General features: G+C 39.1%; 3 protein-coding genes across 3 annotated transcripts; all 3 read right to left on the reverse strand.

The window, feature by feature from the left end:
* Positions 1-3958: 3958 nt before the first annotated feature.
* LOC146137975 (uncharacterized) lies at positions 3959-16066 on the reverse strand. The gene is made up of 7 exons (XM_083394492.1): positions 15898-16066; positions 5643-5791; positions 5413-5576; positions 4957-5050; positions 4692-4895; positions 4457-4612; positions 3959-4024 (listed from the first exon to the last, which is right to left on the reverse strand). The coding sequence occupies exons 1-7, from the start codon at positions 16064-16066 to the stop codon at positions 3959-3961; spliced, it is 1002 nt and encodes a 333-aa protein (XP_083250618.1).
* Positions 16067-16113: 47 nt separating this feature from the next.
* On the reverse strand, positions 16114-17549 carry LOC146137976 (uncharacterized). Its single transcript, XM_083394493.1, has one exon. The coding sequence runs from the start codon at positions 17254-17256 to the stop codon at positions 16114-16116; it is 1143 nt and encodes a 380-aa protein (XP_083250619.1). The 5' UTR covers positions 17257-17549.
* Positions 17550-18579: 1030 nt separating this feature from the next.
* On the reverse strand, positions 18580-21709 carry LOC146137977 (uncharacterized). Its single transcript, XM_083394494.1, is given in 2 exon segments — positions 18580-20617; positions 20619-21709. Coding segments are annotated over 2 exon segments (3129 nt in total).
* Positions 21710-25302: the final 3593 nt, after the last annotated feature.

The raw sequence follows: 25302 nt of genomic DNA on the forward strand, positions 1-25302 counted from the left end.
AGAACACGTTGAGATTTCTGAATTTCACAGTACCTAAGGTGTTTAGCATTACGGTGTTGGTGGTTTAATCGTCTAATCTAAACATTTAAAGAATAACAATAAACAAATGTAACCAAAACACTTTTTTACCTAACTAGACATTAACTAAATTGCAATTAGCTTACATTAACGAGCATATAAACAACTAAACTTAGCCGATTTCAACAGATAACTGCCATTTGCAACAGAAAGTACACAAAGATTGCACTACTAAAAAGGGTGTATCAAAACCATGCCAAAATACACAAAGGAATCATTCCGCGACGCATGGTTGCACTTGACAGAAAAACATAGAAAACTTATATGAACATTGTTACTTTGTCCTTAACAAAATGAACAAATAAAATACTAAAATAAAAATTACAAAATTCTTAAAAAATCCCCATGGACTTAAACTGTGTTCACGTTATTTCTGGCAGTAAGCGTTGCCGATGATGATTTTGTTATATTATATTACTTGTGTTTCAAATGTGAAAGCGTAATGTGATTCTATATACTCTTCGTACAACTCAGCAAGTACTGGACCCACAGAGCGCAGTACGAAACATCAACATAACGCTTATGACGTCACATACACGGCTATGGCAGACGAACATTTATAACAACTATAAATTCTCTATCAATATAAAAAATAATGCATAATTGTCCGCATTAAAACCCCAACAAAAAAAGCCATCCAGGAATTTTAATCAATAAATTTCTATGGCACCCCCAAACCTTAAACATATCGACCGACGCAAACTGGAAGCCGATTCAAAATACTAAACATAGAAAAAAAAGTCATAACCGCACTACTTGAGAGAGTAAGACATTTAAAAAAACTAGAACGCCCAACGGAAATATATCATAATTGGACACTCTATATAAAGTCAAAATTAACTAGACGGGGGTGCGGTTGTTGAATATTTTGTCAGGGGCTATATTTTCAGGGCGTAGTGTTTATTTTTAATTTTTACTTCATTTTAATTTTTTTTTTTAATATTTTGTATTGTGTACTTTATGTTATATAGTTGTTTAGGCCTGATGTTGGTAGGAGCAACAGGCACAACAGGTGCTAACAGAGAGGCGTACACTGCCTTGAGATTTCGAATTTAAATTTGCGGCGGTAAATACACCCTATTGACACTTGATTATTAGGCGAAGCTTATCGCTAAAGAGAAGCCTCTTTTTAAAATGCAAGTCGCACGAGCCCAGTGTTGGACGTGCCACTTCACACAATGAAAGTCTCACGCGCGGGACAATAAAGCACAGCAGGCGGTGAGTCGCTTCACTAGCTGGACAAAGCAAGCGAATGTGAACGAATTCTGTATGAAAGTTTTTCTGTTGCTAGATGGCAGTCGTTAGCTAGAAAGAGGCGCAATATTTCAGAAAACGCAATATTTCAGGTTTTTGCCCCCCAAGCAAAGGCCCCTGGGGGTGCAGCCTCATAAACTTTTACAAAGCACCTACATACCACTCTACGCCACGTCTGAAAATTTGAAGGTTCTACGATGTGTACTTTTTCTATAAAGCTTCGGACAAAAATCGGTCTGAAACATACCAACTAGACGGGGGTGCGGTTGTTGTATATTTTATCGGGGGGTATATTTTCAGGGTTTAGCATATATTTTTACAAAATTTTTTTTTAATGTTTTTCGTTTGTGGAGGGGGGGGATTGTGGAGCGTTATACATATCAGGGATGCTTTTAAATGTTATTTATTTGACTTTGGTTTGTGGTGTAGTATAAACGTTGCCTGTTCTTTTATTTCCTTAACTTGTTTGCCTTAACTTATGTCTTAGATACGAAAGGGGTACTTGCCAGGGTTTAATTTTCTATCGTTTTGCCATCAAAATATTTTATTCATTTAGTTTTTTCATTTTTGCCACTTCAAAAATAATTTCCGACAAACACTTCACGCCTGAAAAGGGCACTTCACGCCTGAAAGCTTTACACCTTCAAGAACATTTTCTGTTTTTTTAACTTATGATTCCATCTGGCGACCGAGTTTACGAACGTCATATAAATGAAGTTTCTAGCAATGCCTCCCTGCTTTACGATGGGTGAAAAATTATTTTATACTGGTCGCCGATATTCTGCTTTGAACATCCCTACTCGCAATGCTTCCCTGCGTTAATTGCACAGTGGGTGAAAGTTTATTCACGGCCTTACCTCTTTGTGTATTACCGCGACAATAAAATGAAATACGATTAAGTTTTGTGAGTAGTAAATTATTTTACTAAAGCCTCTTTCTTAAATGCAAGTCGCACGCGCGGGACAATGAAGCGCAGCAGAATGCCAGCAGCCACTTGCGAGCTGAACCAAGGAAGCGATATAAACGAATTCTGTATTGAGTTTTTCTGCCGCTAGGTAGGAGTAGATAGCAACAAAAAGCTAAAACGATGACGTTACGATATTTTAGGTTTATTGTCCCCCAGTCAGAGGCCCCGAGGGGTGAAGACTCATAAAAGTCTGAAAGTTCTACGATGTATACTTTTTCTATAAAGCTCCGGACAAAAATCGGTCTGAAACATTTTCGGGCAAAAACAAGATATGTCCCGAAAATAAATTTTCGGCCCATATAATTAACAATCCATATATCTAAAGACATATCCTTGTTCGTGTTTTATTGTATTGTTATCATTGTAATTATTGTATTGTATGGCAAAGGTGCCATTCACAAATTGTGCCCCTTCTGTCGCTTGTTTTGCACCGTTGCCCTTTTGTTTTTTGCTGTTTGTTTGTTTGTACCTCTTTTTGAAAGGTTGCACTGTTATAGCAGCCACTAATGTGGCCAAAATTATGTTGTTTCATTGTATTTAAATTTGTTTTTTAATGATTTAATTTGCCGTACCTGTACATGTATTCTGATTATATTGCGGTCAGGGAGCGGCTGACTTTGATGACCTAACGGTCTTTCGCTGCTCCCTGGGAATCTACTTCCCTAACAATAAACATATCTATCTATCTATAAGCCCAACAAAACTCGGCAATTTGTTCTGAACAATTATCATCAAATTAAAAATTTAAACAATGAATTCGGAAAAATCAAAACTGAAAACGCTTTAAAATAAAAATTCGAAAACCCTAACGAACAAATAAAATGGGACAAACTAACACTAAAAAACAGCAACAATCGCTAAGGTTATTTTGGGGGTAAATTCATTTTCGAAATTCACTAGGAGATAATAAAATCAAACTAGATTGCAACTTTTTCCAATCCCAAAACGATTATTTCAACCACTTAATCTTAGATTGTCAAATTACCAAACAAATTGTAAAAAAATCACCACAATCGACTATAATCAAAATTTCCTGCAACCAAAATTCCAATGAATTTGACAATAATTTATTTAACCCTAAAATAACCATTATAATTTTTGATAAGAAATTTTTCAACCCGTTTACCACAAAATTTTATTGCCAATCTAAGAACTAAAAAAAAACATGTTCAAGAAAATTTAATAGCAAGTTTTATAAACGCTTATCAGAAAACCTACACTCTAAAAAAAGTTGAATGAAATTTGAATCAATTTTGCTCCCTCTCTTTCAAAGATTGAACTGGATTGAATCTTAATTTATTCATTTCTTTGAATGATTATAAAGAATCGATTATATTTATTTGAACTATATTTGAATCGATCAGTTCACTTATTTTTAAATGATTATAATGTTCAGTTTACACCTTTTTCATTTAACCTTAAAAATCTTTAAATCAGTCGTATTCATTGTTGCTTTCACTTTATTAACGAAATCAAGCAGCACAGGTTACAAAATTACATGTTACAGGGCAGAAGGCAGAGCATGTACAGAGCACATAGCTTTCATGCTGAGGCAGTGTACCTCAAAAAAGTTGTAAAATGCTGCAAGTTTAGCATAATACTTAACGTTAAAAGCTTCAAGAAAATCTAAGCCCACTGGTACAGGAGTGTTGTCTAATATTAGAAAGTAATTATCTGGAAGTAGTTTTGTTTTCCATTCATGTACTCTTCAATACTGCAGTTTTCCTGAAAACACGTGTTTTATTGCATAGTTGACAATATGCAATTTAAATACATTGTCAAAACACGAACATACCCCATTAAAGACAATCACAGAATGGTGTCCTTTAAGTCCCTTCATATTTAGTGGTGGCAGAAGTGATTGTAGAAGCCATAACTGCTGCTAAATTTTCTAAAAAGCAAAGAACCGCATTATATTAAATCTACAGAAATTGTTTGGGGGACATTATACTTACTGTCTGAGTATCTCTCCAATTGAGACATGGTCAATGCTTTTTTCATTGAATGGTTAATAATTTTTTGTGCAAGACATGAAAAAACAGTTTTCATGTTTGTTGCACAAGGCTTTTTTAACTTGAAATAATCCATCAAGATCTGTTGAACACAAACAGCAAAAGTAAAGCAACTAACTATGAAATATATCATTTTATCACTTACAAGTTCTCCATAATTAACATCAATAAATCTTGGATATTTTTTCAAGATTGAAGTAATGGAAGGATAGTCATTTTCAATATCCAGGCGCCTATATTCAAAACATACATCCATTGCACTGTATATCAAAGGGAGTGATTCTGTGGTGGGGCATGTATCCTGGAGCCATAATATCTGTCAAATTTGATTTTTACTAGTATTTCTAATGCAATAAAGCAAAATTGGTATTCATAAATACCTTTTTTTTAATTGGAATCATATCATCACTGTCTCGTAAGTCAACTGTAGAGTCTGACTCAAAAGAAGTGCTGCTGTCACTGCTTTGGTTTCGCTTGAATCCCCTTTGTTTGTACGCTTTTTGGTCAGCAGGAAGTTTTCGTCGCATAGTTTTAAGTCTACTCTCAATATATCCAGTTTTCGACCTTGGGTCGTAGAAATGTTCCTGTAAGGTAATGTTCTATTATGATATTGAAAAGTACAGAATTTCCAGTTTATGTTCTTACATAGCCATTGCATCCAGAAATTTTGCTTTTCAGTTCTGGAAACTCTTCAACAATTGCCTGAGCAAGTTCTAATTTAAGTTCTGATGATGGATATCTAAATATATATATATATATGATTAAATATATCTTTGAAAATTTAGCTACCTGTAGAGTCGGATATAGGACTCAACAGAGTCTATTTGTTTTGCTTGAGTCTCGAGTAAGACTTCCCAGGTCCAGAATCTGACTTAAATTTGTTCAACTGGTAAGGCCTCAAACAGTGGGTAAAATAGCATATATAATATTTTGTAACTACATGTAGTGAGTGGATGAAATATATGACCCTATGAGTGGGTTATATCAAACATATTTTAAATACATAAATGGGTAAGCGAAGGAGCTTGACTCTGTAAAATCATATATTTGGCTCGAGTGGTATTTGGGAGTCAACTTTAAGGTCAGTAATAAATTACATACTGGTTTTTGTGACCACATTTGATAGATTCATCCACAAGAATATCTGTGCATAGTTTTACAAATTTTTTTTTATTTTGTGTATTTAAAAAACCATCATCCTCCAACTGCTTAACCACCATAGAACCATTTGAATGTTGAAGGACTCTTTGTTGTAAATCACTAAACTGCAAAAACAATAATTTTAGATTTTTAGCCAAACAGATTTTTAAACAAAAAGTAGTATGCATTACCCTTTTAGTAGAAAGCTGTACATTTGGCGAACAACTTAAACTTGCAATAAAACGCATGACAGCTTTACGTTGCCCAATAGTGTCAAATCCAACTTCCTTAAAATCATTTTCATTCAATTCTAAAAATGTTTGGCCATCAACTTTTTCTCCTGCACAAAAATATAACAGATATAATACTGGTGAAGAATATTACATATAAAAAACTGTTAATTTACATATTAATATTAATTACAAAGACCCCAATGTTTTGCAACAATAAAGCAATCATTTCCAATGTAGTTAACTGGTGCTTTTAAATTACAAGGATAGATATTCTTTAGTTCGTCCTGTGAAATACACAGGTGACTCTCTGGTATGGAAGGTGTTATAGCAGAAGCATGGTACTGAGTGTCAAACACATGTGTAACATACAAAAGAACAATAAAATTAATTTTATCATCAGGTAACAACAATATTTGAACAATCTTACCATATAAAGGTAAGTTTTCATGATGACCTATTACAACAATATAATTTTGTTTGTATACAATGCTACCTAGTGAAACTTCATGTGGAACAAATACGTTCGCTAATAATGAGCCATTCTTTTGCAATATTAGGTCAGCATGTTTTAAACTGCTTACAGACTCCACTATCCCAGTGCCCACATTAACCTTATTACCAATGTCATAATATGCCATGTCAAAACACTGCTTTAATTGTTTTTTTGTTGCCATTGATTTGGCAATGTTTTTAAAATTACATATCATATGAGCATGTTTTTTAAAAACATTATGCCTGGCTTCATAGCGCATGCAAGACATTGTGGTTAATGGTCCAAACTTTGCTATACATGTTGGATAATGAACCATGTGATGATGTTTATTCATAAATTTTATTCCAGGAAAAATTTGTTTGTAGAGCATGTGATGCTCAAATATTAGATCTTCAAGTTGAGCCAATTGACCAATAGATACAGCTGTGGAAAACACTATATCCATAATTCTGAGGAGTAGCAAAATAATTTCCAAGTATAGATCATCTTTCGCAAACAAATCTCTAAATAAAAGTGGAAAGTGTCGAATAAAACACCAAGATTGTGCTGCTTTTTGTTTAAATAGTGTCTCATTTAACTTCCTTAAGCTATGGTCAGCAAAATTTGGCGACGGCTTGTCTTTTGACTCAATCACACCAAAGTTGAATGAAGCAAGGCGGTTGTTAATATTGTTAATTGTGATGACCTTTTTCACATACACAAGATAGTGCAACACAAACTTAATTTCTTTGGGAACCACTCCTTCAAGTAAATCATGCATAATATCAAACGAATAGTTTTCAACAGTGGTGAAATATTTTGAACTGGCAAGAGGTGAAATTCCAGAAACACCACAGTGGGGAAATTTTTTTCTTGGATAATTAATTTATGGCTGTCAGATGATCTCATATGAAAGTCTGATTCTTTAAAATTAGTTAAGTATGTTGCAGATGGTGACTCAGAGTGTGCAGCTAAAGCCCGATTCCCACTGGCGTCGTAAGCTCGTCGTTAGGGCCTTCTGATCCGACAACGACGAACGTTAACGACGGCCAATGCCCACTGCGTCAGAGCATACGCAGAGCGGCTGTTTTTAGCGATGCTTACGACGCGTTAAGACGAGCTAACGACGCTACGACAAAGTAGAAACTGTTTCTACTTTGTCGGGCCTACGTAAGGACGTCGGGAGTGAAGTAGGCTAGTCAAATCATGGTCTGACTTGTATTTAGTTTTAACCAAGCATAATAATAGCACAGAACAAACAAACAGGGTAAAAGTATTTACAACTTGTATTGTCAACAACTGATTAATAGTCATACATTTATAAAAAAGCAAACACACCTTTAGTTTGCATCATTTTACATAAAAAATGTCTTTATCCTTTCAATGGCAAATGCAATTATTGCGTGAAAAAGTTGTGTTGGTTCAACTAGAAGCAGCTTGTTTGTATAGTCTCTTGAAAACAAACGAAGCCAGGTATGTTGAGTAAATAAAGTTTATCGTTTTTCACAAAAAAACAGTTTTTTTTGTTGCAAAAAAAATCCAGAAAAATTTAGGGAATATATGCGAATAATCCCTGATCAATTTAATTATATTTTGGAATTGCTATCGCCTCATATAGCAAAAATTACAACAAACTTTCGAAAACCAATAACTCCCAAACAGAGGCTTGTATTGACTATCAGGTATGACATCAATATATTAAGTATAACATAAAACAATTAAAAGCTAAATAATATAAATTCATCAGGTATCTGGCAACGGGATCTTCCCAAAAGCAGTTGTCATTCAACTATTTGGAAAATCCTTAGAGAAACCCTTTCAGCAATTTGGAATGTCCTTGCACACTACAGATTTATTTTGGTTGACATTGGGGACTCTGGTCGTCATAGCGATGGAGGTATTGTTTTCAATTCTGAAACAGGACGAAGACTTGAGAGCAATCTCCCGGGTATTCCAGCTCCATCCAAATTTAAGCAATCAAGTTCCGTGAAAAAAGCATCTGATGAAGCCATATCCTGGAAGATTTCTAACAAAAGAAAAAATAATATTCAATTATAGACTAAGTAGGGCCCGCAGAGTAGTGGAAAATGCGTTTGGTATTTTAGCTGTAAGATGGCAGATTTTTTACAAACCTGAGCTTGCAGAAATGGCAGTCCAAGCAAGTATTGCACTTCATAATTATTTGCAGTCACCATCCAGTAATTTTGGTGACATCCCAGATGAGTCTGGAGAGTGCATTCCTGGTTCCTGGAGAAGTTCGATTCCCACCTCAGTCAACCTTAGCAGGGTCACAAATATCGGATCGAACTTCTATGCTAGAGAAGCAAGATTTATTAGAGATTTATACAGTTGGTGCTGTGCCATGGCAGTGGACCATAGGAGACCATAATTAGACATTACACTTATAAAGGCAATGTTATAAATGAATAACCACTGAGACAGTGTACTTTTTTCAGTCTTTAACATTATTGCAGTTTCAGACAGTGTAATAATTGAAAACAGCAATGTTATAAAAGTGAACAACAGATGTTTTATTTCTTTGTGGAGAATATTTACTATAAAACATATTTGGCATATTGTAAAATTGTTTTTGGTTTTCACAGCATAATAATTAATTAAGTACTGTATAATGGAGGAAGAGACTTGGAATCGGAAGCTGATTGACATTGTGTCAAACCTACCTATTAAATTTCACCCTGACAAAAAAAATAAAAACAAAAATCAAAGTGCCTGGAAAGAAGTCGCTGCCAAAATGAATTCATCTGGTATTTTTGTTTTTAAAACTTTTCATTTAATATTATTTTACTGTTATACACTATCTACTGCTCAAATCAGTTTACTGATATTCTTAAGTTAAAGCAATGCTTACCACTATTTGTTTCACAATACGCAGTACAGTTCTGCCAGATGCGATGGGGAAATTTGAGAAGCACCTATGCACGAAACCATAAAAAGTTATCTGGTGCTCCAAGTGGATCTGGTGTGCAGGCTCCGGAAGCCTGGCCATACTTTTCAAAGCTGTCTTTCTTGGAAAGTTGGTGTGACTTGTTTGTACTCCCAGAAAAACTTCAAGGAAGAGTTATTAGAATGCCTTTATACAGATTTGTTGGAAATTCATGCATTAATATTCATACAGATTTTGTTTCTTAAAATAATTCAAATTCTAAGTTCTATTCCAGCACCAAATTCATCCATAAGAGATAGGTAGTAACATTAAACCATATAAATATGCAGAGCTTTAGACAGATTTTTTTTCATTGTTTTCATTTGACAAACAACAAATATTTCTGCATCATTTTTCTAGCACAAAGGACAACTTTTTCTCCCAAGAAATCACAAGAACTGAGGAAATGGTTACAGTTTCTGAAAATTTTGGTAAAAACACTACTTTATTGAACCTCTATCACTTTATGACAAGAGTATGTAATTTGTATATATTCAGATGATGTATAAACATTTTATTTCTCGAGTCTGAGGAGTGAGAATCGGTAGTAATTTTCGGACAAAGGAGTAGCATTAAACTGAAAAAAGGAGTTTTAAGTTACACAAATATTTAAAGCACAAATAGTAAATGTATGACTATTAATCAGAGTTATAATTGAAGGTTTCAGGCACAAGGTTTTAAATCAACTCCACAGCTCTGGTTGTAATGTAAATAGTTTTCTTCCTTTATATTTCAATGAATTTGCTTTTATATACTGTAAGTACAATACAGATTGTAGTGCCTTTTCAAATGGAGAATTGGAGGGACAGTTAAACAACAGTGACACTCCAACATGCAGTGAGACACAGTTTATGATGCAAACGGCAGCAAGAAGAGGAAGACAGTAAAATAAAGTGATCAAAGAGAATTTCAGGTAAATACATTGTTACTAATTACCATGTAGTCTTTTTTGCAGTTTAGTATGTAAAGAAAATGTTAGGTGTTTGGTCTATTGCAATATTACCATGCTAATATTTTTTTGCGGGAAAAATGCTCAATGTTTTAGAAACGTTACACTCAAGGTTGGCAAGTTTAAGTGAGCCCAGGCAGAATGATAGGTTTGACAATTTTGGTGCTTTTATAGCATCAGAGTTGAGAGCCAAGTCCCCACAGCATGTAACTCTATACATGCAACACATGACGCAAGTACTTTACGCTGATATATCTTCTGATTTTTTATACCATTTTGTATTTCCCTTGATGATTGCTTTTTGTTGCTCCTCTTTTACTTTTGTGTAAAAAATCAAAATGAAAAATGAAACTGAGTCTTATTTTCTGAGGTATATGATTATATCCAAAGCGTGAAGTAAGCCACGTGCACTGAGAAACCCTGCTTGAATAAGATATAACAGCTCTTTTATCTTAGTTAGACCTTGTTTTTTTGCATAATACACTTTTATGCTGATCCTACGATCATAGTATATTAAAATTAGGTATGGTGTTGTTTTAAAACATTTTTATAGATGCAGCTTAACATACTATAGCACCGTTATAAGTATTGAAATAAATCATTTTTTACAGTCTTTGTCAAACTGTTTAAGAGCATAATAATGAATGATTAATTTTGATTTAACCTAGTCATCATGATTAAATATGAGTTAATCATTAATGGAATTTGTTACAAAATTTATTTACATTTAGCGCTTGTAGGCGTACGATATATTAGAATAAGGTCGTTTCACAATCGTAGCAGTGGGCATCGACCGTACGTAACCAACATCGCTGTCGGATCAGTCGTGTTTTTCAAAATCGGAGGAAGCATGGGGATTCCCCGATCGTAGTCGTATCGTTAACCAGTGGGAATCCCGCTTAAGGTATCCGCAACAAACATTGAAATTGTTCCTCTTAAACGACAATCATTTTCAATTAGGAATCCATGTTCACTTTCAAGCTCATGAAGTTCTTCAATGAATGGCTTTAATATTTTTTCAAAACCATACTTTTTTATATCAACAGAATGAGCTGTTGCCAACAAATGAATATTTTGCAAACAGGAGTTATACTGAAAAGGCAAGTTTTGTATGGTGTAATAAAACATTGCTATTTCATGAACTTTGGTCTTTGATCCAAGTGGATTTACAACTTCTACATCATCATAATATAGTTGAATTTGCAAAGCCTGTGGGTTATCCTTATATAAAGGATGATTTTTATACACTTCCCCATCATAATACAACTGCAAAACCCCATCTGATGTTTTACCTGTACTAAATAAACAAAGATGCTATATTTGTTTCAGATAAAAGTTTCTTAAGCACGGTAAGCATTGGAATGTCTCGGTGACAGAAACTTGAACGAATTTATCAAGATCTTTGTATAACGTTCATCGATTCTATGGCCTAACGCAACTTCTGTTGGGTGAATCATTTGCAGTTTTTCACAAAAGAATTGATTTTGCTTATAGATTGTGTCCATTTTGGTAATTATTTGTGTAATTTGACTAAACAGCTGCCCAATTATTAACTGCAAAGAATATGTTCATACAGGTTTTTAAAATGGCTTGCTCAATGTCCTGCAAATATTGTTTTAAAAATTGTATAAACATTACAACTGTACATTCATTAATTCCAGATTTTGTCCGCATTTTTAAAATGAATTGCAAAAGACTGCCCTCCAGTAAATGAGTGTACTCATCATTTGAATTTTCACATGGAATTGGATCCGACAAATTGCTTGGTGTGATATTAACTGGGTCGTTTGAGATGACTGTGTTTAGTGGATGAATATTTTTTAAATGTCTTATATAGTTATTTAAACGAGTAAAAGTGGTACAGAGCACCCTTGTTGGCAGCATTTTAAATGACAAAATTTAAGTTTGCCATGGTGCTCAATTCGAAGATGTTTTGAAAATCTTTTTATTTCTCTCACTTTATATCCACAATCAAAGGGGCAGGTGTAAGTATCCATTTATTTAGCAATATTTTTTTAAATATTAAATTTACAGCCTATGCAAAACAACAAAAAAGAATAAAAATTAACTTACTTCTCATGGTTTCTTCTATATTCTCGTTGATTAAATTACGAGTCCTTAAAATATTCATTAGACCATCAAGACGCAATTTCGGACGCCAGCATAGTTGCTTCAAATTGCATAAAAATTACAGATTTAAAATTTTAAACACCTTTAATAACTGTCTAAAACTTTCTGTCATTTTGGACGCAACGTGCAGAAGCGAGCCTAGTTATGCCATTGTTATTAAACAATTCGATTGTTTTTCTCGACTGTGATGGCCAATAGGAGCGTCTTCTGCTTTAGTTAGATGGCGCGCAAATAAAAAAAGAGAAAAAAATTCTCTCATCGCAAGCAAACAAAAAAGTTTGTGTCGCGTTTTCTGCGTTTTAAATCGTAACTTCACTGAATACGGCCGCCAAAGAATCAAAAACACCTGCAATAATTAGAAAGATTCATTAAAATGAATGAAGTTTTTTTAGAGTGTATACACCGATATTTTTATAAGTATTGGACATACGAAGATATTTACTCATATTTTATTGCAGTTTGTATAAAGTATACACTGCTTGCAAAGAGCTATATCTCAATTTCTAAACCTTTATTGATACAACATCAATGTAACCAATAACCACATATTTTATTTTTTTCATTAGACAAGAAAGGTTGACATCGGGAAATACCTGCTTATAATAAAGACGTAACAATAGCAACAATCAATGAAGGAAACGAACAACGAGGCAATAGTTTTAAGGTACAGTATTGAACATTCACACAAAGAAAGGTTCTTAAACAAATGTTGTAAATAAACTAAATCAATTCCTGATAAATTTTCCTGAAAATGAATTATGTGAATTTGAACATTTTACAGTTTAATTATCATGCGATAATCGAAACTTGACAGACTATGACCTTTTTCCTTTCCCACGATTTTCCTAAACAGTTAAACTACCCAATACAACACTTAATAACATAACGTTAGCCACTAACTCATGTCATTCAGATTTTCGCAGAAAAAGTAACTTATTCGAAGACCTCTCAACAAAAAAAATGCTATTTTCTTCGTGCAAAATCTCAAAGAAGAAGCATATGGTTTTAGAAGATAAGGCAATTCAATCACCCGTTGGAATGAAACTGATCAAATCCCGGGGATTCAGACTGTGGTTTGCCTCATTGGCCGCCTTTCAACGAAATGACTTTTGCAAAGTACAATTTATCGTAAAAAACGCATTTTAGCGCAGTACTGTATCTAAGTTTAGCGCCTAATAAAAAAAATATCCTCACCCAAGAATTCGATGAAAATCCATTCTAAATGACATTAAGCCTGGTCACTAATTTGACCCATTCACCATATTCAAACGAAATGACTTTTACGAAGTACAATTTATCGTAAAAAACGCATGTTAGCGCAGTGCGTGCATCTAAGTTTAGCGCCTAATAAAAATTTATCCTCACCCAAGAATTCGATTAAAATCGCTGTATGGCAAGCTAGTACATTCTAAATGACATTAAGCCTGGTCACTAATTTGACCCATTCACCATTTTCAAACGAAATGACTTTTACGAAGTACAATTTATCGTAAAAAACGCATGTTAGCGAAGTGCGTGCATCTAAGTTTAGCGCCTAATAAAAATTTATCCTCACCCAATAATTCGATAAAAATCGCTGTATGGCAAGCCAGTACATTCTAAATGACATTAAGCTCGGTCACTAATTTGACCCATTCACTGTTTTCCAACGAAATGACTTACGAAGTACAATTTATCGTAAAAAGCGCATTTTAGCGCAGTACGTGTATCTAAGTTTAGCGCCTAATAAAAATTTATCCTCACCCAAGAATTTGATGAAAATCGCTGTATGACAAGCCAGTACATTCTAAATGACATTAAGCTCGGTCACTAATTTGACCCATTCACTGTTTTCCAACGAAATGACTTACGAAGTACAATTTATCGTAAAAAGCGCATTTTAGCGCAGTACGTGTATCTAAGTTTAGCGCCTAATAAAAATTTATCCTCACCCAAGAATTTGATGAAAATCGCTGTATGACAAGCCAGTACATTCTAAATGACATTAAGCCTGGTCACCGATTTGACCCATTCACCGTTTCCCAACGAAATGACTTTTACGAAGTACAATTTATCGTAAAAAACGCATGTTAGCGAAGTGCGTGCATCTAAGTTTAGCGCCTAATAAAAAATTATCTTCACCCAAGAATTTAATGAAAATCGCTGTATGGCAAGCCAGTACATTCTAAATGACATTAAGCTCGGTCACTAATTTGACCCGTTCACCGTTTTCCAACGAAATGACTTTTACGAAGTACAATTTATCGCAATAAACGCATTTTAGCTAAGTGCGATTAGCAAAGTTTAGCGCCCAATAAAAATTTATCCTCACCCAAGAATTCGATGAAAATCGCTGTATGGCAAGCCAGTACATTCTAAATGACATTAAGCTCGGTCACTAATTTGACCCATTCACCGTTTTCCAACGAAATGACTTTTACGAAGTACAATTTATCGTAAAAAACGCATTTTAGCGCAGTACGTGTATCTTAAGTTTAGCGCCTAATAAAAATTTATTCTCACTCAAGAATTTGATGAAAATCGCTGTATGGCAAGCCATAATGTCATTTATTTAAGGTTGGTCACTAATTTGACCCATTCATCGAAAACATTCAAACTTTTGTAGATTTAACTATTTGTATTTATATTTGTGGTACCTTATTGTAATGTCATAAGGTTACAAAGCTTTATGTGACGTCATAGAGGCCCAATGCACTTCGCTTAATTTTAAACGTTTGCCAAGTGATAACTAAGCCACACCTTCAGTCAGTTATCAGCGCATAACAGTGTATTGTGGTTATAACGTTCGTTATATGCGCCCCGGTCTATGCGCAGAACGCTATATGAGGCTAAATTCTTGTAGGGAAACGCGTCTCCTATTTCAGCCTCTTAAACAACCACACACAGTTTGAATTTGAAACTTGTTGTTGAACTGAAGAAAGAATCAACGAAGCTGGCACAATACGGGAAGGAGACGGTTTCTACACAAAGGCAACGTGTCAAAACCAATTAACTCGTAGTACAATTTTAAATATTATGCTCACCAACTATTTGGGCAACCGGGAGAATTCGAAGCAATCAGCGTCACTAACTTATCAAACGCCTAAATAAAACAAGCAATTTAGCAAACAAGGCCTCATTATGACGTCACACACATAAACATAAACTTACCGAGACTTAAAGCAAATTTATGTAGTCAAGAAAGAGTGAGATTTCACTCTGATAAAGTTCACAAGAAAAGGCACTGCAAAACAAGAGCAGTGTAAATACTACATTAATGACGTTATCATATACACGAAGCCATATTTCTAGGCGAACTGATTACTTGTGGTATAGTAAATTTAGCAAATGTTACTTTACATATTGACATATTACCAGGGTTGCAAAACCACATTATACACAACGCAACTCACCAAGAATAATCTTTTGAGTAACAAATACTTCATTTTACACAAAACAGCAGCAAAACAACTTTCACCACGACAGTCAGGCGAAAAAGAAAAACCGCATGTATCGGAAAGTAAGCTCACAACGGTACAGCACCAATGTCTCATAGAAATCGGTAATTACTGGCAAATACGATGTAACATACCCCCCAACAATGTACGAACCCGAGGAGTACATTCATAACAAACACAAACATCGGACAGTAATTGCGAATACAGCATATACGATTAATCACGCTTCGTGTCATCACGAAGTAACCAACACAATTTCGCGATCGGGCGTCTCAATTCACCAGCACGAGTCTTGACGATCACTTGACGCACGATTCCCTTTCGATCAGGAAGTACATCGATCACGCGACCCAGAAGCCATTTGCTCCTAGGCTGGATGTCATCTGCCACCAGCACGACGTCGCCGGCTTCGAAATTAGTATGTCCTTTCGTCCATTTGGATCTGGTCATGAGCGTCGGAAGGTACTCCCGAGACCATCACCTCCAAAACTGGTCAGCTAGGTATTGCACCTGCCGCCAGCGGTTGCGATGGTAACAGTCCTTTTCCGTAAACAGCCCGGGGGGCATGTTCGGCGCTGCACGTTGCAGCAGTAGGTGGTTAGGTGCCCTTCATCCCTGGGATCGAACGTCACAGGGACCAAGGGACGAGAGTTCAGGATCGCCTCGACCTCCACCATCAGAGTGTTCACCCTTTCATCTGTTAAGATCTGCTCCGCAAGAATTGCATTGAGAATTTTGCGCACGGAGCGTATCATGCGCTCCCAAACGCCACCCATGTGGCTGGCAGTGGGGGGGTTGAAGTTCCACGCAATTTCACGTTGCTGTAAATATGTGTAAATCTGATGTTGATTCCACTTCTTTAGCTCTTCGCGCAGTATGCGTTCACCACCAACGAAGTTGGTGCCGTTGTCACTGAAGACTTCGTCCGGACGTCCGCGACGACCGATGAAACGTCGTAGAGCTCCAATGAACGAGTCCGTCGATAAGGAATGTGATATCTCGATGTGAACAGCCCTGGTGGAAAAACAAGTAAAAATACACCCGTACCTCTTTACCTCGCTGCGCCCTTGTTTTACAAGAAAGGGTCCGAAGTAGTCGACACCAACCGCTGAGAACGGTGGTCCTTTGGCCTGTAGCCTTGCAGCAGGGAGGTCCGCCATCATCTGCTTTCCCAAGGAACCGTTTCGTCGTCGACAGGAGACACACTTGCCCAGAACACGTCGTACCGCTACACCACCTTTAATGATCCAGTAGCGTTGCCTGAGGGACGACCACGTGTGCCCCATCCCAGCATGTCCGACTTCATCATGCTGTTGCATGATCACCAGGTCCGTAACTCGGTGGTTATATGGAAGGATGATTGGATGCTTTACATCAAAGTCGATCATCGCTCGTTCGAGTCTTCCTCCAACTCTCAAAATTCCGTCCACCAAAATTGGACTTAGCTTTCTCAGGGGCCCAGTCTTCCTTTGTAGGCAAACAGCTTTGTCCTTTGTCTTAGACACCGCAGCGATTTCTTCGCCGAAACTGGTTTGCTGCACGTATTTCACTATTTCGCGCTCAGCAGCTCTGAGTTCGACAACAGTCAGGCGGCCCATCGCAGCTTGATATTTTGACGGGAACAGCTTTGACAGCAACATCAACTTGTATCGAAGTAACCAGCCAGCAGCCCTCTTCAGGCGATTCCAGGAGGAGTATTTAGCGATTAAGCGATCAGTGGAAGACTCATTGGCAATCAAACAGACCGTTTGATCCTCCTTCCTTTCATTCAAAAACTGGAATGGCAACGGGGACAAGTCCGGTGGGGAGGCCCAGGTATCCTCGCTTTCCCAAAGAAACTTTGGGCCAGTGAGCCATCGACTTGATTTCAGGTATTTTTTGACGTTTAATCCACGTGATGCCTCGTCGGCTGGATTTACGTTCGTGTTTACGTGCCTCCATTGACTTGGACTAGAAACATCTTCAATTTTGGCCAGGCGATTGGCCACGAACACAGGAAATCGCTTCTTGCAGTTGCGAATGCTTTCGAAAACCGCCGTCGAATCCGTCCAGAATACCGATCGGCACTCGCCCAAATCCAATTCCCTCCTCACAAGTTGGTCCAATTTGACCGCGAGAACGGCTGCAGTTAACTCCAAGCGCGGAATCGAACATGTCTTTAGGGGAGCAACACGTGCTTTACCCATCACAAACGAACAGTGAATTAGTCCTCGGTCGTCTTCCAGCCTCAGATATGTCACCGCACCGTAGGCCGCAGATGATGCATCTGCAAAGTGGTGCAATTCTGTGTTTCGCACCTTGCCGAAAACGCGTGGCAGCACACATCTAGGAAGAGTGACACCTTCCAGGCGCGGCAATAGATCCAGCCACCTCTTCCACATTTCAGTGTCTTCTTTGGAAAGCACGTCGTCCCATCCAAGCTGTTTCCTGCATAGATCCCTCTGCATGATCTTTGCCACCACACAAGCACGGGAGCTGCAAAGCCAAGAGGGTCATACAACGAACTTACCACAGAAAGGATTGCTCTTCGAGTGAACGACTTCGGTTGCTTCACATCGACATTGAAACCGAACTCGTCGGAGCTAACGTTCCAACGGACTCCGAGGACTCTTTCGCACGAACCATCCAGGTTTAGCTCCTTTGCGGATTTTGCTCGTTCACTTTCATCGATGGACGCGAGTACTTGCCGGCTGTTACTTAGCCATTTCGTCAATCGAAAACCCTTCTTCTCGAGAAGTGTGCGGATGCTTTGGACCAACAGAACAGCCTCCGCTTCTGTTGGCACGGACTTTAGACAGTCGTCGACATAGAAATTCTTCTTTACTGTTTCGACAGTTTCTTTCGGAAATTCATTTTGCAGGTCCTCGGCGGCTTGCTTCAAGCAAAAGCTCGCGCACGAGGGTGAGGAAGCAGCCCCAAACAAGTGTACTACCATCCTGTGAGCAGTAGGCTTCTTCGAAACGTCACCCCCACCATAAAAACCGAAGTGCGTCGCAATCTGTCGGTTTCACGCGTATCTGATGGAACATAGCCTCAACGTCCGCCACAACAGCAATCCGTTCCATCCGGAATCTAGAAAGAACACCAACTAACGAGTTAGTTAGGTCAGGTCCTTGGAGTAAAGCTTCGTTCAGCGACTGTCCACGATACTTGGCGGCACAGTCGAATACCATACGTATTTTACCAGGCTTGTGTGGATTTGTAACAGGGTGATGCGGTAAGTACCACATCACGTCTTCATCGGGTTCCTCTTCAGGGATCGCCTCGGCATAGCCTTTAGCTATGTAGCCCTCAACGGTATCGGTGTAAGCGCGGCGCAGCACGTCATCACGAACAAAGCGGCGTTCCAACGAGCTCAAACGATTAAGAGCCATGACACGGTTGTTACGCAACGGCTGTTCATTTGGGCGCCACGGCAACGGCAGCACGTAATGTCCTTGTTCGAACTTTACTTCTCTCTTCATTTGATCCAAAACATAGCGATCCTCCCGTGACATCGGCATCTCGGTGCAATTGGTGTCATGGAAGTCGGTCTTCCAGAGTCGTTCCAACTTCTCCTGCAGCGAGTCGTCAGCCACACGAGTGAAGTTAACAGAGAACGAATCATTAGATCGTGTTCCGATAGGTCCTGCCAATGCCCATCCCAGCGGAACCTTGAACGCAATGGGTTGCTTTGGTTTGCCCTTCCGTACGTCTTCCACGATAAAGGCCTCTGGAACATCCAGTCCAATAAGCAGTAGAGCTTCACTGCAGTCAACACGTGGGAATGACAAATCCTTGATGTGTGGCAGTCTGTCCAACTCTGCTCTTCTTGGAAATCTGTTAGCCGTGATTGGCAGACAGTCAACAGCAATCACTTCGGGAAGTTCCACCGTCGCAGCACCGTCAAGCGAGGCTACGGAAAAACTCACCATTTTGCCGTCTCTCCGGCGGCTGTCTCCATTTACCGTCTTAATCGTCACACTGCTAGGTTCTCCTTGTAATCCGAGCTTATCCGTCAGCTTCTTGTCACACAAAGTGACACCAGAGCCAGTATCCAAAAGGGCATATGTGTTCACAGCTTTGCCATTGACACTGACCCGCACCGCAACCATCATCAAATTTACGGCCTGGCAACCAGATGAAGCATGACAATCTTCCTCTCTCGCCGACACGACCGAGCATACTGTACGACGTTCCGGAGCTGGACCTTTGGTAGGGGAGAGGTCCTCTTCTTTCTTCTCCGGAGGGTGCATCAGGTCGTGATGAGCTCCATTACAGTCCTTCACGGAACATGCCTTTGGGCTATAACACCTTACAGCGAAATGTCCGTATCGAAAGCAGTTGTCGCACAACCTGCTGCGTCGGACAACGCGCACGCGGTCACTGTACGACCGGGCTTTGAATTCTTTGCACTCTGTGAGACTATGATTTTCTGAGCAGCAGGGGCACAGTCGGTTCGTGGGAAGCTTGGAGGATCCAGGGCGAGCCTGGGCTTCGGGCTCTCTCCAAATAGCGTGACTTGAGGCCCTTACATTATTACCTTTAGCTTTGACCTTTTTGGCTTCACTCCGATGCTCGTCCAGCATCCGACTAAAGAGTGAGTTCGCGATTCGGTCTTCAGTTTCCACAAAGTCAACGAGATGCTGGAACAGAGGCTCACGACCAGTTTTTTTGACAATCTCGTCAACCCGACGCTTCCAAGCTTCCTGCATCTTAAACGGGAGGCGGCTTGCAACAGCAATCAGTGTTGGATAGTTGTTCATTTCTGAGTGCTCATCAATGTCTGAAAGAGTGAGTAAACAGTCGCGCAGCGATTGCGCTAATTCGCTTAGTACAGCGACATCATTCGGACGTAACTCCGGACCATCAACTACGCACCTTACGCATGCATGCGCAATAATATGCGACTTGCCGTATTGGTCATATAGCAGTTGTCTTGCTTGTCGATAACCATTGTCCCTCACTCTGTAGCAATATTCGATCAACCTTCGGGCCTTGCCCTCACAGTGCTGGACCAACATCGACCTTGTCGTCGATACGAGAATCGAAATTGCGAATAAATCTCCAATAGTCCATTGGGTTACCATCGAATATAATTACCTCGGGCTTCGGTCTGTTTATATGCTTCACGAGCGAGGCGAGTTCACTTTCATGCGTGGTTTGTTGCTTGACCGTTCTATTTTCACAAACGGGTAAAACTTTTGGGATTTCTGATGTTAGGTAATCTCGATCGTCAAAGGAGGGCGTTGCGTTAGGGAAATATCGCGACGGGGGATCAGATAAAGCTACACTGTCAACCACATACCGTTGATCCGAGGGGCTTCTCCTGGACGTGACAGGTGGTGACGTGAACATGACGCGACGCTGCTCCTCGAGCGGCTGCTCTCGTAATGACGTAGGCGTTCCTTCAGAACCTTCCTTCACCGTCATGTACTCTGTATTTCCTGACACCTCGTCCCAGACTTTCTCCTCCACCTCAGCTGCCTGTAGTTGATGTTGTAGTTCCAACATCTCCATCGCGTCCTTTTGTCGCTTCTGCTTTTCTTCTTCAACGCGACGCCTTTCTTCTTCGGCGCGGCGCCTCTCTACCTTTTTGTGCTGCTGCTCCAGTTCTTGTCGTTGTGCAGTTTGCTGAATTGCAAGACGCGCAAGTCGTGTTGTCGCTTTAACCCGGACTCTACTGCTAGTAGTAGAACTAGAGCGCACACTACGACAATGCGACGAGCTAGAGCGCACGCTAAGACCACAAACTGATCTGTTTTCCTTTGGAACCCCGCCTTGGGTTTCATCGGGGGCTTCAGGGCTGGTTGTCTGCCAAGGTAAAGCAACATTCGGCTGCAAGCTAATGCGACGAACCCAGGTAGAAACTCGGTCGTCAAATTCATTTTTATTTTCCTTTATGCTTGCTAAATCGTCTGAAAGTTGAGGATAGGGTTCGTAGGCCTTTACCGTGTCCGCAAAGAGCTGCTCTAAAGTAACCAACGCAACCTCAGGAGCATCCTTGTTGCGGCTATCCTTCATTAAGCACTCTGCGACTAGGTATTGACTACTTAGTCGTTGTCGACAGTCGGCGACCACATCAGGAATGTTGGACAATTTTAAATTATCCATAGTGTTGGACTTCTTTCAACCAGGAATACTCATTGGGATTTAGCCAGAGCTAAACCTTTTCGACCAATAGTTGAAACTTTATATAACGTTCGTTATATGCGCGGTCTATGCGCAGAACGCTATATGAGGCTAAATTCTTGTAGGGAAACGCGTCTCCTATTTCAGCCTCTTAAACAACCACACACAGTTTGAATTTGAAACTTGTTGTTGAACTGAAGAAAGAATCAACGAAGCTGGCACAATACGGGAAGGAGACGGTTTCTACACAAAGGCAACGTGTCAAAACCAATTAACTCGTAGTACAATTTCAAATATTATGCTCACCAACTATTTGGGCAACCGGGAAAATTCGAAGCAATCAGCGTCACTAACTTATCAAACGCCTAAATAAAACAAGCAATTTAGCAAACAAGGCCTCATTATGACGTCACACACATAAACATAAACTTACCAAGACTTAAAGCAAATTTATGTAGTCAAGAAAGAGTGAGATTTCACTCTGATAAAGTTCACAAGAAAAGGCACTGCAAAACAAGAGCAGTGTAAATACTACATTAATGACGTTATCATATACACGAAGCCATATTTCTAGGCGAACTGATTACTTGTGGTATAGTAAATTTAGCAAATGTTACTTTACATATTGACATATTACCAGGGTTGCAAACCACATTATACACAACGCAACTCACCAAGAATAATCTTTTGAGTAACAAATACTTCATTTTACACAAAACAGCAGCAAAACAACTTTCACCACGACAGTCAGGCGAAAAAGAAAAACCGCATGTATCGGAAAGTAAGCTCACAACGGTACAGCACCAATGTCTCATAGAAATCGGTAATTACTGGCAAATACGATGTAACAGTGGTATTATGGTGAAAAATAAATTTTGTGTTATTTAGGCATGTTATTGTAGGGTATATTACAATCACGTGTATATCAAGATCATTTTTGGTTGTTTTGCAACAACTTACAAACAAGTCGAAGTAAATTAAAAAAAAATGCTGATGTTTTAATGCCGTAACAGATTTTGTCGTTTGGTTATAAGCCTTGACATAGTGTAAAGAATTGGTATGTTGTGCATTTTTGTTAATACCTGGAAATATGTTTAATGTACACGGCAGCCGCTGAATGCAGTAGACAGTGGTAAACGTAAGCTTTAAGATGCTTTACAACAAAAAATAGTTTGTCAGCGTCATTATTAAAAATAAATTTTAAGCAAACACATGTATGTAGACGTGCAGGCTATTAGTGTATTATTTGTGCACAAAGTTTGAGTTATTGATTTTGAAAAGCACGAAACAGTAACAGTACTGTTTGCCCTTTTTCTTGTTTTTTTGTGATATTCGGGTTACTGGTTGTACAAAATTTTAAAAATGTTTAAAGGGCTTGTTTAAGGCAAAACTGCTGATATACCTTTAGGCCTTTGGTAAAGGAAATAAAGCAAAAATCATCAAACAGGCCCTATGGAAAAGTTTAAATACCGTATATGCAACTAAATACTTTTTGTTTTGTTTTGTTTTAGTCTTGATTCTAAGAATTTAAGCAATTTTGATTGTTTTCATATTCTGTATAAAACCGTTGACGTCGGCGCTTGTACAAGTATGTATATCTACAGGGAAAAAGCGTTTGATTATTTTAACTTGATTCCGCTGTCGACTGTGGGACACCTTAGTGTTTCAAAGTTTCTTTAGTGTGTTTTGCAGGTCAGTCGGTGATGTTTAGACGCAAGGAGAGTGTTCGAGGGCATCGGACGAGGACGAAGAAGTACATTCCCGGTGTGAGCGGGAAGCAGACGGCCTACCTTCGCCCTAAGCCGTCCGGGCTGCCTTCGGTGCTTCTGGTGACGGACAGCAATGGCCGGAGGAACATCGTTTATCCGCAGGTGAATGAACCTTATTTATACTTCCGCTGCATCTATTTATGTGTCCTGCGAAACTTTAAGTAGTCGATTTAAATGACCGTAGCATGTTTTTGTATGTGACGGTGTCATTGACATTTTTGACTTTGTATACGGTATACTATAATTACAAATTGCACTGTGCGAATGAATGTTAACAAGTGACCTACAACTAATTTTCAATATATTTTGTAAGCATTGACCCGCAGGACTGCAGACAAATATTAATTTACCACTTGCTTCAGGTGCTTAGGTTGGGCGGCTTTTCATATCTTTTTGACCTTTACACGATTACAATATAGCTGTTTTATTATCCAGGTGGTGAAGTGCGCGAGTGATGTGTTCTCTCTGTCTGCGATTTCGATCCCAGGCGGGGGGATCGACCATGGTGCGATCGAGCTGACGGAGGGGACGCGGTTCGAGAACGTGAGCTACATCGTTCTTGCACTTGGCACCAACGACTTCAGGAGGTGGTGGGACAACGACATCGGTGCCAAGTGTGAGAACATCATCGCTGTATGTCGGGAGTGTTACCCCGGTTCCGAGGTATGCAAAACCTTAAAGCCAGTATATAAAAAAATATTTTTTTATTAACTCTACATCTACACTTTAACACAATTTATAGTTTCTTTCCAAATATTTTTAGCCTTTTTTCAATCATATTATTTTTTAGATCGTGCTCGCCGAGATCCTCCCGCAGATCGGACCTCCTGTTGCTGTCGTCGAAGCGGCCAACAGCGTTCTTTGGAACGTTGCTTGTCGTGAGAAACTTTCGTTTCTTCGCTTCGACATCGGCAACGGGGAGAAGATGTGGAGTGATGATGTTCACCTCTCTGATGCTGGTCTACGGAGGTACATGGCCAGCATCGAGAAGCACATGGGCGCGCTTATCCTGCCTCGTGTGGTTCAGGAGAGGAAAGCCATTCGCCGCAGCGATGTTGGTATGTTTCGAAGATATTTAGACAGTTGCCTTTGGTAAAGCAAAATATCCATGATTTAAAAATAAACTTCTTAATTGCGTTTTTGTACATAAAGAAAAAATGGTGCAAATATCCCAATTATTAGCTTAAAAGTAACTAAATCCAAATATTTAATTGTTGGTAGACATTCCATCAACATCAGCTGCGTGCATCCCCGCGGTGGCACCACGGTCCAAAGGAGGGAAGTCCAAACGAGTGTTCCGGCCCCTCTACTCTCTCGGGAGTGCGCAGACGACAAGACACCAGGAGCACCACACCACAGCTCGTCCGCTCGTCCGCTGCCAGGTTCTAGTAATACTTGCCTAGCAGTAGACTATCATCCAACACTTCCTCCTGTATCGTATGCTGCCAAGGTAACTCGTGGGGCCTTTCCGGCATCGGTTGTGGTTGCGGTTGGGCTCAAGGGGGGTTCAGATAGTGCTAAACCCAGTGCTAAACCAGGGGTTTCAAAGCCCCCCAATACTTCACCTTCTGTGAAGTCTGTTGGGCCAAAGGGGGGTTCAGTTGGGGCTAATCCAGGGGCTTTAAAGCCTACCAATACTTCACCTTCTGTGAAGTCTGTTGGGCCAAAGGGGGGTTCAGATGGGGCTAAACCAGGGGCTTCAAAGCCCACCAATACTTCACCTTCTGTGAAGTCAGTTGAGCCAAAGGGGGGTTCAGTTGGGGCTAATCCAGGGGCTTTAAAGCCTACCAATACTTCACCTTCTGT

Source organism: Ascidiella aspersa, chromosome 7, assembly GCF_963924565.1.
Source record: "Ascidiella aspersa chromosome 7, kaAscAspe10.2, whole genome shotgun sequence".
In the NCBI taxonomy this organism is placed as follows: domain Eukaryota; kingdom Metazoa; phylum Chordata; class Ascidiacea; order Phlebobranchia; family Ascidiidae; genus Ascidiella; species Ascidiella aspersa.